The following is a 21,061-nucleotide window of genomic DNA, read 5'->3' as shown; positions in this document are numbered from 1 at the left end:
ATTCGGATAAGTACATGGATTGGAAAAGATTAGAGGGATATGGGCCAAACGCCCATATTGGGATATTGGGACTAGCTGGGAGGGCACCATGGTTGGCATGGATCAGTTGGGCCCAAGGGCCTGTTTCCGTGCTGTATTGCTCTATGACTCTATGTGCTGGCTGCATCAGCATCTATTGCCCATAACTCATTGCCCTTGAAGTCTCATTGCTTGCATTGCTGGGGGATGTGGTAATTTCCTTCTTTAAAGGACATTATTAAATCAGATGGATTTTTACAACAATTGTCATCAATGGACTTCTCATTCTAGATTTTTACTGAATTCAAATTTCAACATCTGCCAATGTGAGATTCGAACCCAGGGTTCACAGTGCATTGCCCTGGATCCCTGTATTACTAATCCAATAACATTATCACTGCACCATTGCCTGCCCATCCATGGTAAAGGAGCCACAATAGCCCGAGATCCATGGAATCAGAGCATGCTCTAAATTTAAATTAATGCTCACTAACACTCACCCCTAAACCATTTCACTGTTTTCAACATTTTAAATCTGCTGGAGCCTACGTCTGCAAAGATCTCAGAGAGATTGGTGTCCGGGAAAAATATTGCAATCTTCAAATCTTCTCCCTGTAAATGATGAAAATTATAGGTGTAATTCAAGGTTAGAAATTCAGGACAGACAAACATTTCTTTTGGTCTGAGTTTGCTGTGTGTAAATCTTTCCCTTCTAACCCCCTGTAAAAGGAGTTTCCAAAATCCATCAGCGTCTGTACAGGGCAGAAATTCAAAACATTCTCTCCTGTTATCTGCACAGAATTACTTTAGTGGGACAAAATTGCAGTGGAGGCAGTTCAGAGAAGATCCAGTTGGTTGATTCCTGAAATGAGGAGTTTTATCTTTCAGGTTGAGCAGCTGGAGCCTGTACTCTTTGGAGTTTAGAAGACTGAGAAATAATCTCATTGAAACATCTGGGAATTTAAGGGTGGCACAGGGGTTAGCACTGCTGCCTCACAGCACCAGGGTCCCAGGTTCAATTCCGGCCTAGGGTCACTGTCTTTGTGGAGTTTGCACATTTTTCCCATGTCTGTGTGGGTTTCCTCAGGGTGCTCCGGTTTCGTCCCACAGTCCAAAGATGTACAGGTTAGGTGGATTGGCTATGCTAAATTGACCCTCGTGTCAGGGGGATTAGCAGTGTAAAATCAGGGGGTTGTGGGGATGGGGCCTGGGTGGGATTGTGGTCGATACAGACTTGATGGGCCAAATGGCATCATTCTGCACTGTAGGGATTCTATGATTCATATGATATAAGGTGCTTGACAACGTAGATGCTGAGAGGATGCTCCTTTGGTGTGGGAATCAAGTAAAAATAAAGGATTTAAGGTTAAGATGAAGAGAGATCTTTTCTCTCAGCGGGTTGTTGATCTTTGGAACTCTGTCTTCACCAGTGAGGATTGGAGGCAGGTCATTGAATATATTCAAAGCTGAAGTTCTGAACCACAAGAAACTCATGGGTATGGACGGGGTGGGGGTAGCAAAGTCATAGAGATTTACAGCATGGAAAACGGCCCTTTGGCCCAACTTGTCCATGCCGCCTTTTTTTAAAACCCCTAATCTGGTCCCAATTGCCCGCATTTGGCCCATATCCCTCTCTACCCATCATACGCATGTAACTATCTAAATGCTTTTTAAAAGACAAATTTGTACCTGCTTCTACTACTACCTCTGGCAGCTTGTTCCAGACACTCACTACCCTATCCAATTACAACGGGATCTTGATCAATTGGGCCAGTGGGCTGACGAATGGCAGATGGAGTTTAATTTAGACAAATGCGAGGTGATGCATTTTGGTAGATTGAACCAGGGCAGGACTTACTCAGTTAATGATAGGGAGTTGGGGAGAGTTACAGAACAAAGAGATCTAAGGGTACATGTTCATAGCTCCTTGAAAGTGGAGTCACAGGTGGACAGAGTGGTGAAGAAGGCATTCAGCATGCTTGGTTTCATTGGTCAGGACAATGAATACGGGAGTTGGGACATCTTGTTGAAGTTGTACAAGACATTGGTAAGGCCACACTTGGAATACTGTGTGCAATTCTGGTCACCCTATTATAGAAAGGATATTATCAAACTAGAAAGAGTGCAGACAAGATTTACTAGGATGCTACCGGGACTTGATGGATTGAATTATAAGGAGAGGCTGGATAGACTGGGACTTTTCTCTGGAGCATAGGAAGCTGAGGGGTGATCTTTTAGAGGTCTATAAAATAATGAGGGGCATAGATCAGCTAGATAGTCAATATATTTTCCCAAAGGTAGGGGAGTCTAAAACTAGAGGGCATAGGTTTAAGTTGAGAGGGGAGAGATACAAAAGTGTCCAGAGGGACAATTTTTTCACACAGAGGGTGGTGAGTGTCTGGAACAAGCTGCCAGAGGTAGTAGTAGAGGCGGGTACAATTTTGTCTTTTAAAAAGAATTTAGATAGTTACTTGGGTACGATGGGTATAGAGGGATATGGGACAAATGCGGGCAATTGGGATTTTAAAATAAAGACGGCATGGACAAATTGGGCCGAAGGGCCTGTTTCCATGCTGTAGACTTCTCTGACTCTATGACCCTCTGTGTGAACAAATTGCTCCTCTGGACACTTTCGTATCTCTCCCCTCTCACCTTAAACCTATGCCCTCTAGTTTTAGACTGCCCTAGCTTTGACTATCTAGCTGATCTGTGCCCCTCATTATTTTATAAACCTCTCTAAGATCACCCCTCAGCCTCCTATGCTCCAGAGAAAAAAAGTCCCAGTCTATCCAGCCTCTCCAAAGTAGACATGATCTTATTGAATGATGCAGCAGGCTCGATGGGCCGAATGACTGGCTCCTGTTCCGAATTCTTATTCCGATGTACTTGGATAGCTGCCCATGCGCCCTGCTACCTATCGTCCCTCTGAAGATCGAGGTTCTGAACCAGCCCCTGAAACCACGCCCATTGTGACCCGTCACCGACAGCAGCGCATGCGCTCTCCTTCGCCGCTGAAACAAGATGGCGGCCGAAAACCGGGGCCTGTTCCTGGGCAAAAAAACCCGGGAGCTGCAAACCCGGAACCGGCATGGTCTTATCCGGGCCTTGCAACCTGGAGCGGGCATTCGTGAAGCCTCCGCTCCCTCCCCACCCCGACTCCATTCCTCCCTCCGCCATACTGACTCTCACCCGCTGGAAAAAGCGTCCCCCGCACTCGCAGGGCTCCGAGCAAAGTGGCACTACGCATGCTCCAGATACAGCACTGCGCCTGCGCAATAGGCTGCTGTGGAATGAAGAGGACACTTTCCCACCCGCAGGCGTACCTGGGAATTAACGGCGCCATTATCAATCAAAGACATAATAGAAAACTATCTTGTGCAATTAAGATTAATTAATTTTTAAAAATACATTCCTCTGAATTTGTGATTAATTGGCCTGTGTACTAAGCAGATATTAATGTTCCACTTAAAATTAAAAGAGAAGGTGCTGGAAAAACGCAGCAGGATTGAGAGAGAACCCACAGAGGCAAGTTATGAATAGACTTCAGACTGAAGCAACAATAAAAGAAACCCACACGGGGGGGCCAGGAACTGAGTTCTGCATCCAACAGACAGCCTGAATCATGCCAGCTCCTAACTGTGTTTTTAAACTCGAACTTATAAAACAGAAACAAAACTCTGTAGAGTCTGTTTCTGGGACAAAGAAAATAAATACTGGAGATATTCATCAGGCCAGGCAGCCTGTGAGAGTCACAAACAGAATTGAGGGCTCAGGTTGCTGACCTACCCTCAGTCGGCAATTAAACATTTAGAGTCAGTCACTGACTAATGGCGGTCATAATTCCCACAATGCTCGGCGCCTCAGAAACCCCTCCATTCAAAAGTTGTTCGCTGGAATTCACTAATCATAGAATCCTTACAGTGCAGAAAGAGGCCATTCGATCCGTCGAGTCTGTACTGCAACTGCGACAATATATTCTGCACCCGACTCTTTTCCTTTCCCCCTATGTACTCCATCAATTTACGTTTTTTTCTGTATAGCACGCAAGAAATAATACTTTTCACTGTATCCCAGAACATGCGACAATAATAAATCAAATTAGACACTACATATCTCGGACACCAAGGGACAAATTTACCTAACCTGCACATCTTTGGGCTATGAGAAAAAACCGGAGCACCCAGAGGAAGATTGTGCAAACTCCACACATGAGGTGGAGATGCCAGCGCTGAACTGGGGTGGTGCTCACCCCAGTAGTCTCAAAATACAAGATTAAAGACCAACAGGTTTATTTGGAACCACAAGCTTTCAGAGCGCTGATGAAGGAGCAGTGCTCTGCAAGCTCGTGATTCCAAATAACCAAGAGAAAATGCTGGAAAATCTCAGCAGGTTTGGCAACATCTGTAAGGAGAGAAAAGAACTGACATTTCGAGTCCAGATGACTCTTTGTCAAAGCTTTGATAAAGGGTGATGTGGACTCGAAGCATCAGTTCTTTTCTCTCCTTACAGAGCCTGCCATATCTGCTGAGATTTTCCAGCAATTTCTCTTTTGGTTTCAAATTCCAGCATCCACAATAATTTACTTTGATTCCAAATAAACTTATTGGACTTTAACTTGGTGTTATGAGACTTCTTCCTGAGCAAACTCCACACAGTCACCCACCGCTGGAATCGAACTCAGTGAGGCAGCAGTGCTAACCGCTGTGCCACAGTGATGGTAGTTTGCTGCAAATTTCGGGTGATAACAATGGGCTGGATGTTGCTCAGAATGTGGAGCACTGCAGCAAAGTACAGAGAGACAGAGACAGAGCAGCAGACTGGACTGAGAAATGGAGTATGCAGACTGGAACTGGCAGCATGAGGAGAGGTTATTTAGTCTAACACTCACAGCAATCTACAACCCACCCCCATTACCGAGACAGTGAGACAGAGATTACAAACACTCACCAACACAGCTCCAGTGAAACGTCCCAGGAAAAAGGGGGAATCTGTGGCAGTTCCTGTCCTGATATAGCCCCAGGACTGTCACTCAAACCCCCAACCCGGCCCAGTTCACAGCTCAGCCTCTCAGCTTGCAGCTTCCTGCACCTTGAGCCAACCCTGTCCAGGTGTGGGAGGTCTGTGGAACTACAGAGTGGGGGGAGGGGTGACCTCCTGCTGTGCCCCAAATAGTTTCTCCTTCCCCTCCCCCTTGGCGCTCTCAGCTCTCAATGTGGATGCGTTGATGGACATTGCAGAGCCTCACTGAGCTGCGCCTGTCCCTTATCCTGGGTCACCCCCTTCCCCTGGGTTCAGTGTGTTCAGTTCGCTGCTTCTTTCCCTGCTGAACCTTCAGTTAATCAAAAGCAGAAAGTGCTGGAAAACCTCAGCAGGTCTGACAGCATCTGTGATCATCCAGACTGGAAGCATTGACTCTATTCTCTCTCCACAGATGCTGAGATTTCCAGCATTTTCTGTTTCTGTTTCAGATTCCAGCACCCGCAGTATTTTGCTTTTATCTTAAACAAGCATTCTTTGATGGCCTTTACCCTGATTGCTCCTTTCCAGAGCTTCCCACCTTCTGCTATTGTCCCTGACTCCCACATTAACTCTGTCATTCCTCCCCTTTACCCCGCTCACCCTGTCTAAAGTCAGGCTCAGAGTTTTACCGCCATCTCCCCCTCCCCCAGCCTCCACATCCCAACACCCGGAATCTCTAACCCAGCGGTTCCAGTTTGTCTGGTTTGAGTTCAGATTTGCCGCAGCACCGACAGGATTTCACTTCAAACCAGCCGGAACTGACTGCTCACAAATCCCAAAATGTTTCTCCAGCAGCCCGGGCTTGTTAATGTTGTTTAAAGTCAGCGCCCAAATGCAGCTACTCTCAGTTTAAAAAAACTTCTCCGTTTAATCTAAGGGATTATTCACACCAGACACAAATATAAAATTGTGAACGTTACCCACCCACCCCGCCCCCCCCTCCCCCCACCCCCCACCCTCCCCCCCTCCCCGGCCACCCAGACCCGAGCTGGGGTGTCCTGAGTAAGAGACATCTGTTCCAGGTGTGACAATTCTTACACATTGTCTGGTTGACATCAAACGGAAAACGCTGGAAATATTCATGAATGAAAGCAAATTGCTGCTTTTCTCAAAAGGGTCACCTGGACTCGAAACCTCAGCTCTTTTTGTCTCCTTACAGATGCTGCCAGACCTGCTGAGATTTTCCAGCGTTTTCTTTTTTGGCTGGAAATACTCAACAAGTCAGGCAGCCTCTGTGGAGAGAGAAACAGACTCAGTGTGACCTGTCATCGGAACTGGGAAATATAATATTATTTCTCGCAACTAAAAGAGACACTTTACAGCCTTCAGAACAAAACTGAACTCAACAATTTTACACCACCATTTCTCCCCCCATTGTGATCTGTGTTTCGTTGCTGCTTTTTTCACCTCATTTCCCTCTTGTTTACTTTACATTCAGACTATCACTCACCAGCTATTCACACCTCATCCAGAACATCTTTTGTGTCTTTACTTGTCCCATTACCACTCGCTTTGGTCTTGGGCCATGAGACATTTTCAGTTTGCAGATCTTTCATTTTGTCTCCTCCCTCTCTCAATTCTTCAGAGGTCAGTCTTTGACAAAGGGTCATCTGGACTCGAAACGTCAGCACTTTTCTCTCCTGACAGATGCTGCCAGACCTGCTGAGATTTTCCAGCATTTTCTCTTTTGGTTTCAGATTCCACCATTCACTGTAATTTGCTTTTATCCTGATTTTCTTTGTGTGGCTCTGGAGAGCGCATTGAACTTGAGACGTTAGGGACAGAGAGAACTAGATTTTTCTCTCTCTCTCAGAGGGTCTTTGGTCTGTGGAATTCTCTTCCCCAGAGAGGAGTGGAGACAGAGTCATTGAATATTTTTCAGGCTGAATAAATGGATTCCCGATTGACAAGAGAGTCAGATGGTTGAGGGGGGGGGGGCGGGGGGGACAGAAAAATGGAGTTCTGGCCACAATCAGATCAGTCGGGATCTTGTCAAATGCTGCAGCAGAGGGGCCCAATGGTCCACTGCTGCTCCTCATTCATATGGATGTCTGGCTGCATGTTTCACTCTGTTTCTGCCTTCATAGAAGCTGCTGGGCCTGTTGACTATTTGTGGCATTGACTGTTTTATTTCAGATTTTAAGACTCTGTAACATATCACTGTGAAATCCAACAATTAATCCAGTTCTCCTGGATTACTGCTCTGTAACATATCACTGTGTAATCCAACAATGAATCCAGTTCCCCTGGATTTCTACTCTGTAACATATCACTGTGAAATCCAACAATTAATCCAGTTCCCCTGGATTGCTGCTCTGTAACATATCACTGTGTAATCCAACAATGAATCCAGTTCCCCTGGATTTCTGCTCTGTAACATATCACTGTGTAATCCAACAATGAATCCAGTTCCCCTGGATTACTGCTCTGTAACATATCACTGTGTAATCCAACAATGAATCCAGTTCCCCTGGATTACTGCTCTGTAACATATCACTGTGTAATCCAACAATGAATCCAGTTCCCCTGGATTTCTGCTCTGTAACATATTACTGTGTTATCCAACAATTAATCCAGTTCCCTGGATTACTGCACTGTGGCATAGTGCTTAGCACCGCTGCCTCACAGCGCCAGGGACCTGGGTTTGATTCAAGTTTCGGGTCACTGCCTGTGTTGAGTTTGCACATTCTCCCCGTGTCTGCGTGGGTTCCCTCCGGGTGCTCCAGTTTCCTCCCACAGATCAAAGATGGGCGGGTTAGGTGGATTGACCATGTTAAATTGCCCCTTAGTGTCAGGGGGGACTAGCTAGGGTAAATGCATGGCGTTAAGGGGATGGGACATGGATGGGCTTGTGGCCGGTGAAAACTCAATGGGCCGAATGGCCTCCTTCTGCACTGTTGGATTCTATGATTCTAGTTAGAAGTCTCACATCACCAGGTTAAAATCCAACAGGTTTATTTGTTATCACGAGCTTTCGGAGCACTGCTCCTTCATCAGGTGAGTCAATTGTCCATGATTCTAGATACAGACAAACTCACAGATGCATAAATACATTCACAGACACGCATATATGATTTCAAGAAGTAATTAGATATCGCTCATGGGGCAAAAGGGATCAAGGGATATGGGAGGAAGGGGGGAATCAGGATATTGAATTTGATGATCAGCCATGATCAAAATGAATGGTGGAGCAGGCTTGAAGAGTCGAATGGCCTACTCCTGCTTCTAGTTTCTATCGTTCTGCACATGCGTGCGCACGTACACACTGAGACCACCTGCTGGGCACCAAAATAATAACAGAAGCATATCTGAAACTCAGTGTGTGGGTTTTATTGTGAAATGAGATAATGTATAAATATATCCCCAAAGCTCCGGGTGGGAGTGGAATTGATGATTTCTCGACTGTCTGTCTGCACTGCTGCCTCACAGCACCAGGGACCCGGGTTCAATTCCTGGCTTGGGTCACTGTCTATGTGGAGTGTGCACGTTCTCCCCGTGTCTGTGTGGGTTCCCTCCGGGTGCTCCGGTTTCCTCCCACAGTCTGAAAGATGCGCTGTTTAGGTGCATTGACCCAAACAGGTGCCGGACTGTGGCAACTCGGGGAATTTCACTGTAACTTCTTTGCAGTGTTAATGTAAGCCTCACTTGTGACTAATAAATAAATTTAACTTTTAGTTTGTGATCTCATAGAATCGTAGAATTCTACAGTGCAGAAGAAGGCCATTCAGCCCATCGAGTCTGCACCAACCACAATCCCATCCAGGCCCTATCTCCATAACTCCACATATTTAACCTGCTAATCCTCCTGACACTAGGGTCAATTTTACATGGCCAGTCAACATAAGCAGCACATCTTTGGACTGTGGGAGGAAACCGGAGCACCCACAGGAAATCCACACAGACACGGGGAAAATGTGCAAACCCCACACAGACAGTGACCCAAGCTGGGAATCGAATCCAAATCCCTGGTGCTTTGAGGCAGCAGTGCTAACCACTGTGCCACTGTACCACCCAATGCTCTAAGGTTAAGTTTCTTCTTCAAACCTAAGAAGATTCAGTGTCACATCAGGACAGGGAAAATGGAGTCCATTGGCTTCAGATGGATAATGGTAAAAGTGAATTCACTTTGGGATTCACTTTGGGATTCACTTTGTCCTCCGAGCTGCTGGGACACCAGAGCGATCACACTGATTGGAGCCTTTCTTGATGTTCTGACTCTATTGTATTGATTAATGTTAACTTCACACATGTGGAGGTCATTGATTGGATGCTTACTTGAAGATATTTAAAGGGACAGTTAGTGACGGTGCCTGGAATTAGGAGATATATCTGTAATGTTTCACTCTATGAATAAATCAACACAAAATAAAGATTGACTCCACCCTAAGGCTGCCAGGATTATTACATTCATTGCAGCGCAGGTCTCTTTCCTCAACTCCAGTAGATGTTCCGACAGCTTCAGGATGCACTTTCTGTCAGGAAGCAGGGATCTCAGTAAGTTCCCCTTTGGATCATCGGCTATGGTCACTCGCTCCCTGTGAGGAGGTCGGATGTGGGTTATTGCCGAAAGTCTGCACGTCATTGGGGTGTCTGGGGGGTGGAAGCAGAAACTGGAGTTGGTCACTGGGCAGTGGGCGTTACTGGTATTGAGGCTCCTGGGTGGTCACATGGGATGCCACCTGTTTGGGTTCATGGGGGGCACTGGAAATTTCCAGAGCACAATTTAGTGTGGTGTTACATCCCCAGCCTACAGGGTGTGGGCGGACAACATTCCTCCCTTTCTCCCTACACCCCACAAACAAGATTCCCGGAGAGAGGGATCCACTCTGAGTTATAGTCAGTACATTTAATCAATGCAGTAGATTGTGTGGACATAAAAGATTCTCCAGCTCTCCATTCACCTGGATCCATCTTGTGGATAAATGTTATGAAGTATTATTTCTCCCGAGCCTTCAATTGTCCCAATCCAAAATTCCTTTAGCTTTTAGTCCATTTTCATTGTCTCAACGTCCATTTGTCTGTGGAGGTCTGTGTTAGTGCCTTGATCATTTCAAAATGTTTTCTTACTCTTCAGGCCATTGCCTGTCACATATTCTGAGGGAGTCTGTATCAGTGTCTTGTACACCCTGTCCTACTGGTAACTACTGTGAGGAGGCTGAGGGACCACTCCCACCTCTTTCCTGTGCTATTTCTCACCTCGACCCAGTCTGATTCTTTGTGTTGCTCTTTCGAGCTAAGGACATCTCTCACTACTGTACTAATGTCATCCTTCATTAACAGAGCTACCCCACCTCCTTTTCCGAGCTTTCTGTCTTTTCAAAGTGTCAAAAACTCTGCAATATTTAGTTCCCAGCCTTGGTCACTCTGTAACCATTGTTAGGATACCAGACTGGAACTCCATGTTTTATTAGGAAGCCAGACTAGACACCAGCATTTTTTCTTTCTGGCAAAAATGTGAGGAGAGGAGACTTTGCTCCAGGAGTGATGAGAAAATAGGGATTTTTTAATAAAATAAATTTTATTCACAACAGTTTAAATACAACACTAACAACGCAAACAATTAACAGCTGAACAATACTTACAATGAAAGGAAACAATTTAATTTCTAACTTAACAACATCCATTCAGAGGTTTAAATACAGTTAACAAACACAGATCAGAGAGTCATCGAGGTTTACAGCATGGAAACAGGCCCTTCGGCCCAACTTGTCCAAGCCACCCTTTTATTTAACCACTAAGCCAGTCCCAATTGCCCGCATTTGGCCCCTGTCCCTCTGTACCCATCTTACCCATGTAACTGTCTAAATGCATTTAAAAGTCAAAATTTTACCCACCTTTATGACTACCTCTGGCACCTTGTTCCAGACACTCACCACCCTATGTATGAAACAATTGCCCCTCTGGACCCAGAAACAAAAATGAACCAACAATATGAATCCTTACAGAATACTGTCAGGCCTGGATAGAGCAGACATGGGGAAGATGTTTCCATTAGTAGAAGAGACTAGAATCCGAGGGCACAACCTCAGAGTAGAGGGACGACCCTTTAGAACCAAGATGAGGAGGAATTTCTTCAGCCACAGGGAGGTGAATCTATGGAATTCATCACCACAGAAGGCTATGGAGGCCATCATTGAGTGGATTTAAGACAGAGAGAGATAGGTTCTTGATTAATGAGGAGATCAGGGGTTATGGGGAAAAGGCAGGAGAATGGGGATGAGAAAAATATCAGCTATAATTGAATGGTGGAGCAGACTCGATGGGCCGAGTGGCTTAATTCTGTTCATATATCTTATGGTCTAAAACTTGGCTGCGTTAGTGAAGAATGATTGAAGACAAATCGCTCGACACCCAGGTCTGTTCCAATCATCAAATGGTCTTTATTTTACAGCGGCGGGGAGCAAGTCGCTGGTCTCACCATGCAACCTCTCCCCTGAACATAGAAAATCACACATTCTCATCCATTTATTGCAGCCCATTCCGGCTGGTTACAAACTAATCACAATATGAATCGATTTCAGACATATCCAATCAAGCTAACAATTAGGCATCATGTGGCTGTGCGATCAGCTCATGGACAGCTCTGGACCATCTCATCATGTGGACCAGACACCTTATAACAACTGACCTTGTGACATCACAATGACTCACTATACTCAGGACTTTCTGATCTCCACCACATCCCAGCCTATTCCGTTAGCAGTCGGTTACTCAGTGCAGCTGCCTGTGTGCTGATAAACGGGGCCCTGCTGAGCAGCTTTAATGGTCCGTGATTGCAGAAACTGAGCAGTCACAGGAATGTGGTCAAGATAGTCCAGTCCCATAATGCCTCACATTCAATCTGCAGTCCTTCAATTATAACAGAATATGTGGCTGTATGTAAGGGCGGCACGGTAGCACAGTGGTTAGCACTGCTGCTTCACAGCTCCAGGGACCTGGGTTCGATTCCCGGCTTGGGTCACTGTCTGTGTGGAGTTTGCACATTCTCCTCGTGTCTGCGTAGGTTTCCTGCGGGTGCTCCGATTTCCTCTCACAGTCCAAAGATGTGCGGGTTAGGTTGATTGGCCATGCTAAAAAAAAATTGCCCTTAGTGTCCTGAGATGCGTAGGTTAGAGGGATTAGTGGGTAAATCTGTAGGGATATGGGGGTAGGGCCTGGGTGGGATTGTGGTCGGTTCAGACTCGATGGGCCGAATTGCCTCTTTCTGTACTGTAGGGTTTCTATGATTCTATGTAGCTGCCTCGGCCGTGGTCAACCCCAACACTGCCTTCCTGAACTGCTACAATGCCTGAGGTGTAAGTACACCCACAGTGCTGTTAGGGAGCGATTTCCAGCTACACATTCCAGACTTTCACTGGACTGTAGGTGGATACCAGATTGATATATTCCATTCACCCACTCCCAAGGTGAGTTATTCCAATTCCTTTATTGTCCAGGACAATATATTCACAATATCTTTAAAACAGAAATTAAACATTCCCATTTGATTTCAGGTATTAACATATTCTGTTAGTTTGTCCTTTATTGTCAATGTCAGGCTGGGGTTGTTCCTCTTGGAGCAAAGGAGGTTGAGGGGAGATTTGACAGAGGTGGACAAGATTCTGACAGGTTTAGATAAGGTGGACAAAGAAAAGCTGTTCCCATTAGCAAATGGGACAAGGACGAGAGAGACACAGATTTAAGGTTTTGGGCCAGAGATCCAGGGGGGGATGTGAGGAAGAATATTTTGATGCAGCGAATGGTAATGACCTGGAACTTGCTGCCTTCGAGGGTAGAGGAACTGGAGACAATAAACAATTACAAAGGAAATTGGATGGGCATTGGGAGGTTTCAAACAGAAATAGTGACTAAATATCTCTGAACTTCCTCACACCCTGTCACTCTGTGATCCTTGTGAAATTTGAAACCAGGTATTCGCAACAAGACTCAAAGAGCTTCAGCCCACTGGAGGCAAAGTCGTGAGACCTACCAGTCCAGCAGAAAGAAACCCTCCGACCCTCCCCATTGACCAACTGTGAGGATGAACAAAATCCAGTCCTGGATGTAATTGAGAGCAGAAACAATAGCAGGAGAATCCAAACACTCATGTAATCACTCATGAACTTGTTGGTGTCTCAGCAGCAAGAATGAAACTCTGAATCCCTTCCCACACTGAGGGCAGGTAAACGGCCTCTCCCCAGTGTGAACTCGCTGGTGTCTCCACCAGCTGGATGACCGAGCAAATCCCTCCCCACACTGAGAGCAGGTGAACGGCCTCTCTCCAGTGTGAATTCGCTGGTGTGTCTGCAGATCGGATAACTGAGTGAATCCCTTCCCACACTGAGAGCAGATGAATGGCCTCTCCCCAGTGTGAATTCGCTGGTGTCTCTGCAGATTGGATAACTGAGCGAATCCCTTCCCACACTGAGAGCAGGTAGAACATAGAACATAGAACATTACAGCGCAGAACAGGCCCTTCGGCCCACGATGTTGCACCGACCAGTTAAAAAAAAAAAAACTGTGACCCTCCAACCTAAACCAATTTCTTTTCGTCCATGAACCTATCTACGGATCTCTTAAACGCCCCCAAACTAGGCGCATTTACAACTGATGCTGGCAGGGCATTCCAATCCCTCACCACCCTCTGGGTAAAGAACCTACCCCTGACATCGGTTCTATAACTACCCCCCCTCAATTTAAAGCCATGCCCCCTCGTGCTGGATTTCTCCATCAGAGGAAAAAGGCTATCACTATCCACCCTATCTAAACCTCTAATCATCTTATATGTTTCAATAAGATCCCCTCTTAGCCGCCGCCTTTCCAGCGAAAACAATCCCAAATCCCTCAGCCTCTCCTCATAGGATCTCCCCTCCATACCAGGCAACATCCTGGTAAACCTCCTCTGCACCCTCTCCAAAGCCTCCACATCCTTCCTGTTACAAGTGGTGTACCTCAGGGATCTGTTTTGGGGCCACTGCTGTTTGTAATATTTATTAATGATCTGGATGAGGGTATAGTTGGGTGGATTAGCAAATTTGCTGATGACACCAAAGTCGGTGGTGTGGTAGACAGTGAGGAAGGGTGTCGTAGTTTGCAGGAAGACTTAGACAGGTTGCAAAGTTGGGCCGAGAGGTGGCGGATGGAGTTTAATGCGGAGAAGTGTGAGGTAATTCACTTTGGTAGGAATAACAGATGTGTTGAGTATAGGGCTAACGGGAGGACTTTGAATAGTGTGGAGGAGCAGAGGGATCTAGGTGTATGTGTGCATAGATCCCTGAAAGTTGGGAATCAAGTAGATAAGGTTGTTAAGAAGGCATATGGTGTCTTGGCGTTTATTGGTAGGGGGATTGAATTTAGGAGTCGTAGCGTTATGTTGCAACTGTACACAACTCTGGTGCGGCCGCACTTGGAGTACTGTGTGCAGTTCTGGTCCCCACATTACAGGAAGGATGTGGAGGCTTTGGAGAGGGTGCAGAGGAGGTTTACCAGGATGTTGCCTGGTATGGAGGGGAGATCCTATGAGGAGAGGCTGAGGGATTTGGGATTGTTTTCGCTGGAAAGGCGGCGGCTAAGAGGGGATCTTATTGAAACATATAAGATGATTAGAGGTTTAGATAGGGTGGATAGTGATAGCCTTTTTCCTCTGATGGAGAAATCCAGCACGAGGGGGCATGGCTTTAAATTGAGGGGGGGTAGTTATAGAACCGATGTCAGGGGTAGGTTCTTTACCCAGAGGGTGGTGAGGGATTGGAATGCCCTGCCAGCATCAGTAGTAAATGCGCCTAGTTTGGGGGCGTTTAAGAGATCCGTAGATAGGTTCATGGACGAAAAGAAATTGGTTTAGGTTGGAGGGTCACAGTTTTTTTTTTAACTGGTCGGTGCAACATCGTGGGCCGAAGGGCCTGTTCTGCGCTGTAATGTTCTATGTTCTATGTTCTAATGTGGGGACCAGAACTGCACACAGTACTCCAAGTGCGGCCGCACCAGAGTTGTGTACAGTTGCAACATAACGCTACGACTCCTAAATTCAATCCCCCTACCAATAAACGCCAAGACACCATATGCCTTCTTAACAACCTTATCTACTTGATTCCCAACTTTCAGGGATCTATGCACACATACACCTAGATCCCTCTGCTCCTCCACACTATTCAAAGTCCTCCCGTTAGCCCTATACTCAACACATCTGTTATTCCTACCAAAGTGAATTACCTCACACTTCTCCGCATTAAACTCCATCTGCCACCTCTCGGCCCAACTTTGCAACCTGTCTAAGTCTTCCTGCAAACTACGACACCCTTCCTCACTGTCTACCACACCACCGACTTTGGTGTCATCAGCAAATTTGCTAATCCACCCAACTATACCCTCATCCAGATCATTAATAAATATTACAAACAGCAGTGGCCCCAAAACAGATCCCTGAGGTACACCACTTGTAACCGCACTCCATGATGAATATTTACTATCAACCACCACCCTCTGTTTCCTATCCGCTAGCCAATTCCTGATCCAATTTCCTAGATCACCCCCAATCCCATACATCTGCATTTTCTGCAGAAGCCTACCATGGTGAACCTTATCAAACGCCTTACTAAAATCCATATATACCACGTCCACTGCCTTGCCCCCATCCACCTCCTTGGTCACTTTCTCAAAAAACTCAATAAGGTTAGTAAGGCACGACCTACCTGCCACAAAACCATGCTGACTATCACCTATCAATTCATTACTCTCCAAATAACTATAAATCCTATCCCTTATAATTTTTTCCAACATCTTGCCGACAACAGAAGTGAGACTCACCGGTCTATAATTCCCGGGGAAGTCTCTGTTCCCCTTCTTAAACAATGGGACAACATTCGCTAACCTCCAATCTTCTGGTACTATACCAGAGGCCAACGACGACCTGAAGATCAGAGCCAGAGGCTCTGCAATCACTTCTCTTGCCTCCCAGAGAATCCTTGGATAAATCCCATCCGGACCAGGGGATTTATCTATTTTCAGACCCTCCAGAATATCCTGCACATCCTCCTTATCAACTGTAATACTGTCTATTCTACTCCCCTGCAACCCAGTGTCCTCCTCAGCTATATTCATGTCCCCTTACGTGAACACCGAAGAGAAATATTGGTTCAATGCTTCACCAATCTCCTCCGGTTCCACACATAACTTCCCTCTGCCATCTATAACTGGCCCTAAACTTGCCCTAACCAACCTTCTGTTCTTGACATACCTATAGAACGCCTTAGGATTCTCTTTAACCCTATCCGCCAAAGTCTTCTCATGTCCCCTTTTAGCCCTTCTAAGCTCGCTCTTCAACTCCCTCTTAGCCAATCTAAAGCTTTCTAGTGCACTACCCGAGTGCTCACGTCTCATCCGAACATAAGCCTCCTTTTTCTTTTTAACCAACAAAGAAACTTTTTTGGTGCACCACGGTTCCCTAGCCCTACCAATTCCTCCTTGCCTGACAGGGACATACCTATCACAGACTCGCAGTAGCTGCTCCTTGAAAAAACTCCACATGTCGGACGTTCCCAGTCCCTGTAATCTCCTAGTCCAACCTATGTTTCCTAATTCTCTCCTAATAGCCTCATAATTACCCTTCCCCCAGCTAAAACCACTGGCCCGAGGTTCATGCCTATCCCTTTCCATCACTAAGGTGAACGTAACCGAATTGTGGTCACTATCACCAAAATGCACACCAACTTCCAAGTCTAGCACCTGGTCTGGCTCATTTCCCAGCACCAGATCCAATATAGCCTCACCTCTAGTTGGCCTGTCTACATACTGAGTCAAAAAACCTTCCTGCACGCTTTGAACAAAAACTGACCCCTCTAACGAGCTAGAGCTATAACAATTCCAGTCAATATTAGTCAAGTTAAAATCCCCCATAACAATTGCCCTATTACTTTCACTCCTAAGCAGGATTGACTCCGCAATCCTTTCCTCAACCTCTCTAGAACTTTTAGGAGGTCTATAAAAGACTCCCAACAGGGTGACCTCTCCTCTCCTATTTCTAATCTCCGCCCATACTACCTCAACAGATAAGTCCTCATCAAACCTCCTCTCTGACACTGTGATACAATCTCTGACCAATAATGCTACCCCTCCCCCTCTTCTACCTCCTTCCCTACTTCGACTAAAACATTTGAACCCCGGGACCTGCAGCATCCATTCCTGCCCCTGCTCTATCCATGTCTCTGAAATAGCCACAACATCGAAGTCCCAGGTACTGATCCACGCTGCAAGTTCACCCACTTTATTGCGAATACTCCTGGCATTGAAGTATACACATTTCAAACCCTGCTCCACCCCACCTCTGCAATGCCGTGCATTGCAGTCCCCATCCATGCATCCCTCACTTTCAGCCCCACTACTCAGGATCCCTCCCCCCCCCCGAATCAGTTTAAACCTCCCTGCATGGCCTTAGCAAATTTACCCCCCAGGATATTGGTCCCCTTCTGATTAAGGTGTAGACCATCCTTCTCATAGAGGTCACACCTTCCCCAGTACGAGCCCCAATTGCTTAAGTACCTGAACCCCTCCCTCCTGCACCATCCCCTCAGCCATGAATTCAAACCTTCCCTCTCCCTATTCCTCTCTAAACTATCCCGTGGTACAGGCAAGAGTCCAGAGATAACCACTCTGTCAGTCTTGGCCTTTAGTTTCCACCCCAACTCCATAAATCCCTGCCTAATATCCCCTTCCCCTATCCTCCCTATGTCGTGTGTCCCCACATGTACAATAACTTGTGGTTTATCTCCCTCCCCCCTAAGAGTCCTGAATACCCTGTCAGACACATCCCGGACCCCAGCCCCTGGTAGGCAACACACCAACCCTGAGTCCCTACCTTTAGTTCCGACCCTCCTATCTGTCCCCTTAATTGTGGAGTCCCCAATCACAAGGCCCAGTCTTTTACAGCCCCTAACCACCTGAGCTTTCTCACTCGGCTCACCCCCAGAGATCTGCTCTCTATGCTCAGTTGATTCCTCCTCAACTGTAGCCTCCAGCACCGAAAACCTATTATGGAGGGGAACCGCCCCAGGGGATTGTCTTCCCGATTGCTTCTTACCCCTCCTCCTGGCATTGACCCAAGCCTCATTTCTAGGAGTTACTATTTCTCTATAACTCCTATCAACTTCCACCTCCGCCTCCCGAATTATGCGGAGTTCCTCTAACTCCCCCTCCATCTCCTTTACACGCTCCTCCAGAAGCTGCAATCTAATGCACTTCTTACAACTAAAATCTCCTGAAACACTACTGGATTTCCTCACCACATACATCCCACAGGAGATGCAGCATACTGCCTGAACTGCCATCCCTGAAGCCATTACCAGCAAGAAAAAAAGAAAACAAAAAACTTCCCCACACTTATAATTAGGTTAGAGGAGGATGGAAGGGTGGGATCCTCTACCAGTGTAGAGGATCGGGTATCTCCTCTGCACCAATTTATAGGGCTAGGGGCCCGAGAGAAAAAAAAAACTACAGCTACCGGCAGGCTTCGCGATGCGGCCTTCCGGTTTCCGTTAATTACAAAAAACCTCCCGAAAATTAGACAAAAAAAACCCCAGAATTTACTCACAGTCCGCGCTCTCTCTCTCACCGCTCACAGTCTCCACCCCGCAGGTCCGCTCCCAGAGGAACACTGAGGCCGATACCCCGAGGCGAGTACTTATAAGGTAAGTGAGAGAAAAAAAAACTACAGCTACCGGCAGGCTTCGCGATGCGGCCTTCCGGTTTCCGTTAATTACAAAAAACCTCCCGAAAATTAGACAAAAAAAACCCCAGAATTTACTCACAGTCCGCGCTCTCTCTCTCACCGCTCACAGTCTCCACCCCGCAGGTCCGCTCCCAGAGGAACACTGAGGCCGATACCCCGAGGCGAGTACTTATAAGGTAAGTGAGAGAAAAAAAAAACTACAGCTACCGGCAGGCTTCGCGATGCGGCCTTCCGGTTTCCGTTAATTACAAAAAACCTCCCGAAAATTAGACAAAAAAAACCCCAGAATTTACTCACAGTCCGCGCTCTCTCTCTCACCGCTCACAGTCTCCACCCCGCAGGTCCGCTCCCAGAGGAACACTGAGGCCGATACCCCGAGGCGAGTACTTATAAGGTAAGTGAGAGAAAAAAAAACTACAGCTACCGGCAGGCTTCGCGATGCGGCCTTCCGGTTTCCGTTAATTACAAAAAACCTCCCGAAAATTAGACAAAAAAAACCCCAGAATTTACTCACAGTCCGCGCTCTCTCTCTCACCGCTCACAGTCTCCACCCCGCAGGTCCGCTCCCAGAGGAACACTGAGGCCGATACCCCGAGGCGAGTACTTATAAGGTAAGTGAGAGAAAAAAAAAAACTACAGCTACCGGCAGAGGTGGAGGGCCTCTCCCCAGTGTGAATTCGCTGGTGTCTCTGCAGATCGGATAACTGAGTGAATCCCTTCCCACACTGAGGGCAGGTGAATGGCCTCTCCCCAGTGTGAACTCGCTGGTGCCTCCGCAGGTTGGAAGACTCAGTAAATCCCTCCCCACACTGAGAGCAGGTGAACGGCCTCTCCCCGGTGTGAACTCGCTGGTGTCTCTGCAGGCTGGATGACAGAGTGAATCCCTTCCCACACTGAGAGCAGATGAATGGCCTCTCCCCAGTGTGGATGCGGCGATGAGCATCCAGCAGAGATGAAGATCTGTATCTCTTCCCACAGTCCGCACATTTCCATGGTTTCTCCATGGTACAGGTGTCCTTGCCTCTGTCTTATTTGGACAATCAGTTAAAGCCTTGTCCACACACTGAACACGAATACAGTCTCTCCCCACTGTGAATGGTGTGATATTTATTGAGGCGGTGTAACTGGTTAAAGCCCTTTAGTCAGGGCACTGGAACACTCTCACTCGAGTGTGGCAGTGTGTTGCTGCTTTTCCAGTCACACTGACATTTGAAACCTATTCAAATCGACAGATTGGACAATCATTTCTCCTTCTAGATTCAAAGGCCAATGATATTCAGATCCCAAGGAATATGACTCTGTCAGATCTAGACATGACAGTTGAGATTTTTGCCTGCGATTCCTCTTTCAATATCCTGCAAAATGAGTTTGCAAAAGTCATCAATGTCAGTACAGGATAGAAATTCAGAACAGACAATTCTAGTTTCTATGGAATATTCTTTCCTCTCTCATTCCTCAAAAGCTGTAAATCTCCATCCCACACACCCTCCCTCCATTCTCACTCTGCTGTATCTAATATTCACCCTCCCAATTCTCCTGAAGGTGCTGATTCAGGCTGATTGACAGATCCATGCTCACTGCTTCCTGTCCTGGACACAGAGAGTTGAAAATCTCCATGCAGGCTGCCAGACACATATATGTCAATATGACTGGACCAAAAATGTCTGAAATATACAGACTGGGCTCACTTCCTTTCCCTTCAGTGGCTAAGGGTGGACAAGTCACCAGGACCCAATGAACTGCACGCTAACTTTTTAATGGAGGTTGCTGAAGAGATTGTGGAGAATTTTGTTGAAATTTTTCGGAACTCGCTAGATTCCGGGAGAGTATCAGAAGATTGGCAATCAGCCAATGTGACGACCTTGGTCAAAAAGGGAGAAGGCAGAAGGCAGAGAACTATAGGTCAGTTAATTTAACATCTATTATTGGCAAGACGCTGGAGTCAACAATCAAAGAGCAAATAGCTAATCATTTAGGAAAGCTGAATATAATCAAACCTCGTCAACATGCTTCTATGAAAGATAAATCATGTTTGACAAATTTGCTTGAATTGTTTGAGGATGTAAGAAGGAGGGTAGATTGAGAGAAATCTGTACTTGTAGTTTATTTAAAAAGGGCGCCACGGCAGCACAGTGGTTAGCACTGCTGCTTCACAGTGCCAGGGACCCGGGTTCAATCCCAGCCTTGGGTGACAGTCTGTGTGGAGTATGTGCATTCTCTCCATGTCTGTGTGGATTTCTGAGTGCTCCAGATTCTTCCCACAGTCCAAAGATGTGTGGGTTAGATTGATTGGCCATGCTAAATTGCCCCTTTGTGTCCCTA

General features: G+C 46.5%; 2 protein-coding genes across 2 annotated transcripts in view; one reads left to right on the top strand and one right to left on the bottom strand.

Annotated features, from left to right (window-relative positions):
• Positions 1 to 21,061, top strand: part of LOC144485689 (uncharacterized) — a 259,005-nt gene that overhangs the window by 166,828 nt on the left and 71,116 nt on the right. The window lies entirely within an intron of this gene.
• The window catches only part of LOC144485654 (uncharacterized), a 38,053-nt gene that overhangs the window by 3,652 nt on the left and 13,340 nt on the right, over positions 1 to 21,061 (bottom strand). Inside the window, 3 exon segments of the mRNA XM_078203752.1 lie at positions 298 to 316; positions 13,171 to 13,456; positions 19,397 to 19,762. Coding sequence (XP_078059878.1) covers positions 298 to 316; positions 13,171 to 13,456; positions 19,397 to 19,762 — 671 coding nt within the window.

The sequence above is a fragment of the Mustelus asterias genome, unplaced genomic scaffold, assembly GCF_964213995.1.
Source record: "Mustelus asterias unplaced genomic scaffold, sMusAst1.hap1.1 HAP1_SCAFFOLD_210, whole genome shotgun sequence".
Classification (NCBI taxonomy): Eukaryota; Metazoa; Chordata; class Chondrichthyes; order Carcharhiniformes; family Triakidae; genus Mustelus; species Mustelus asterias.
Note: the sequence above shows the minus strand (reverse complement) of the source record. Positions and strands in the feature narration are given on the sequence as shown.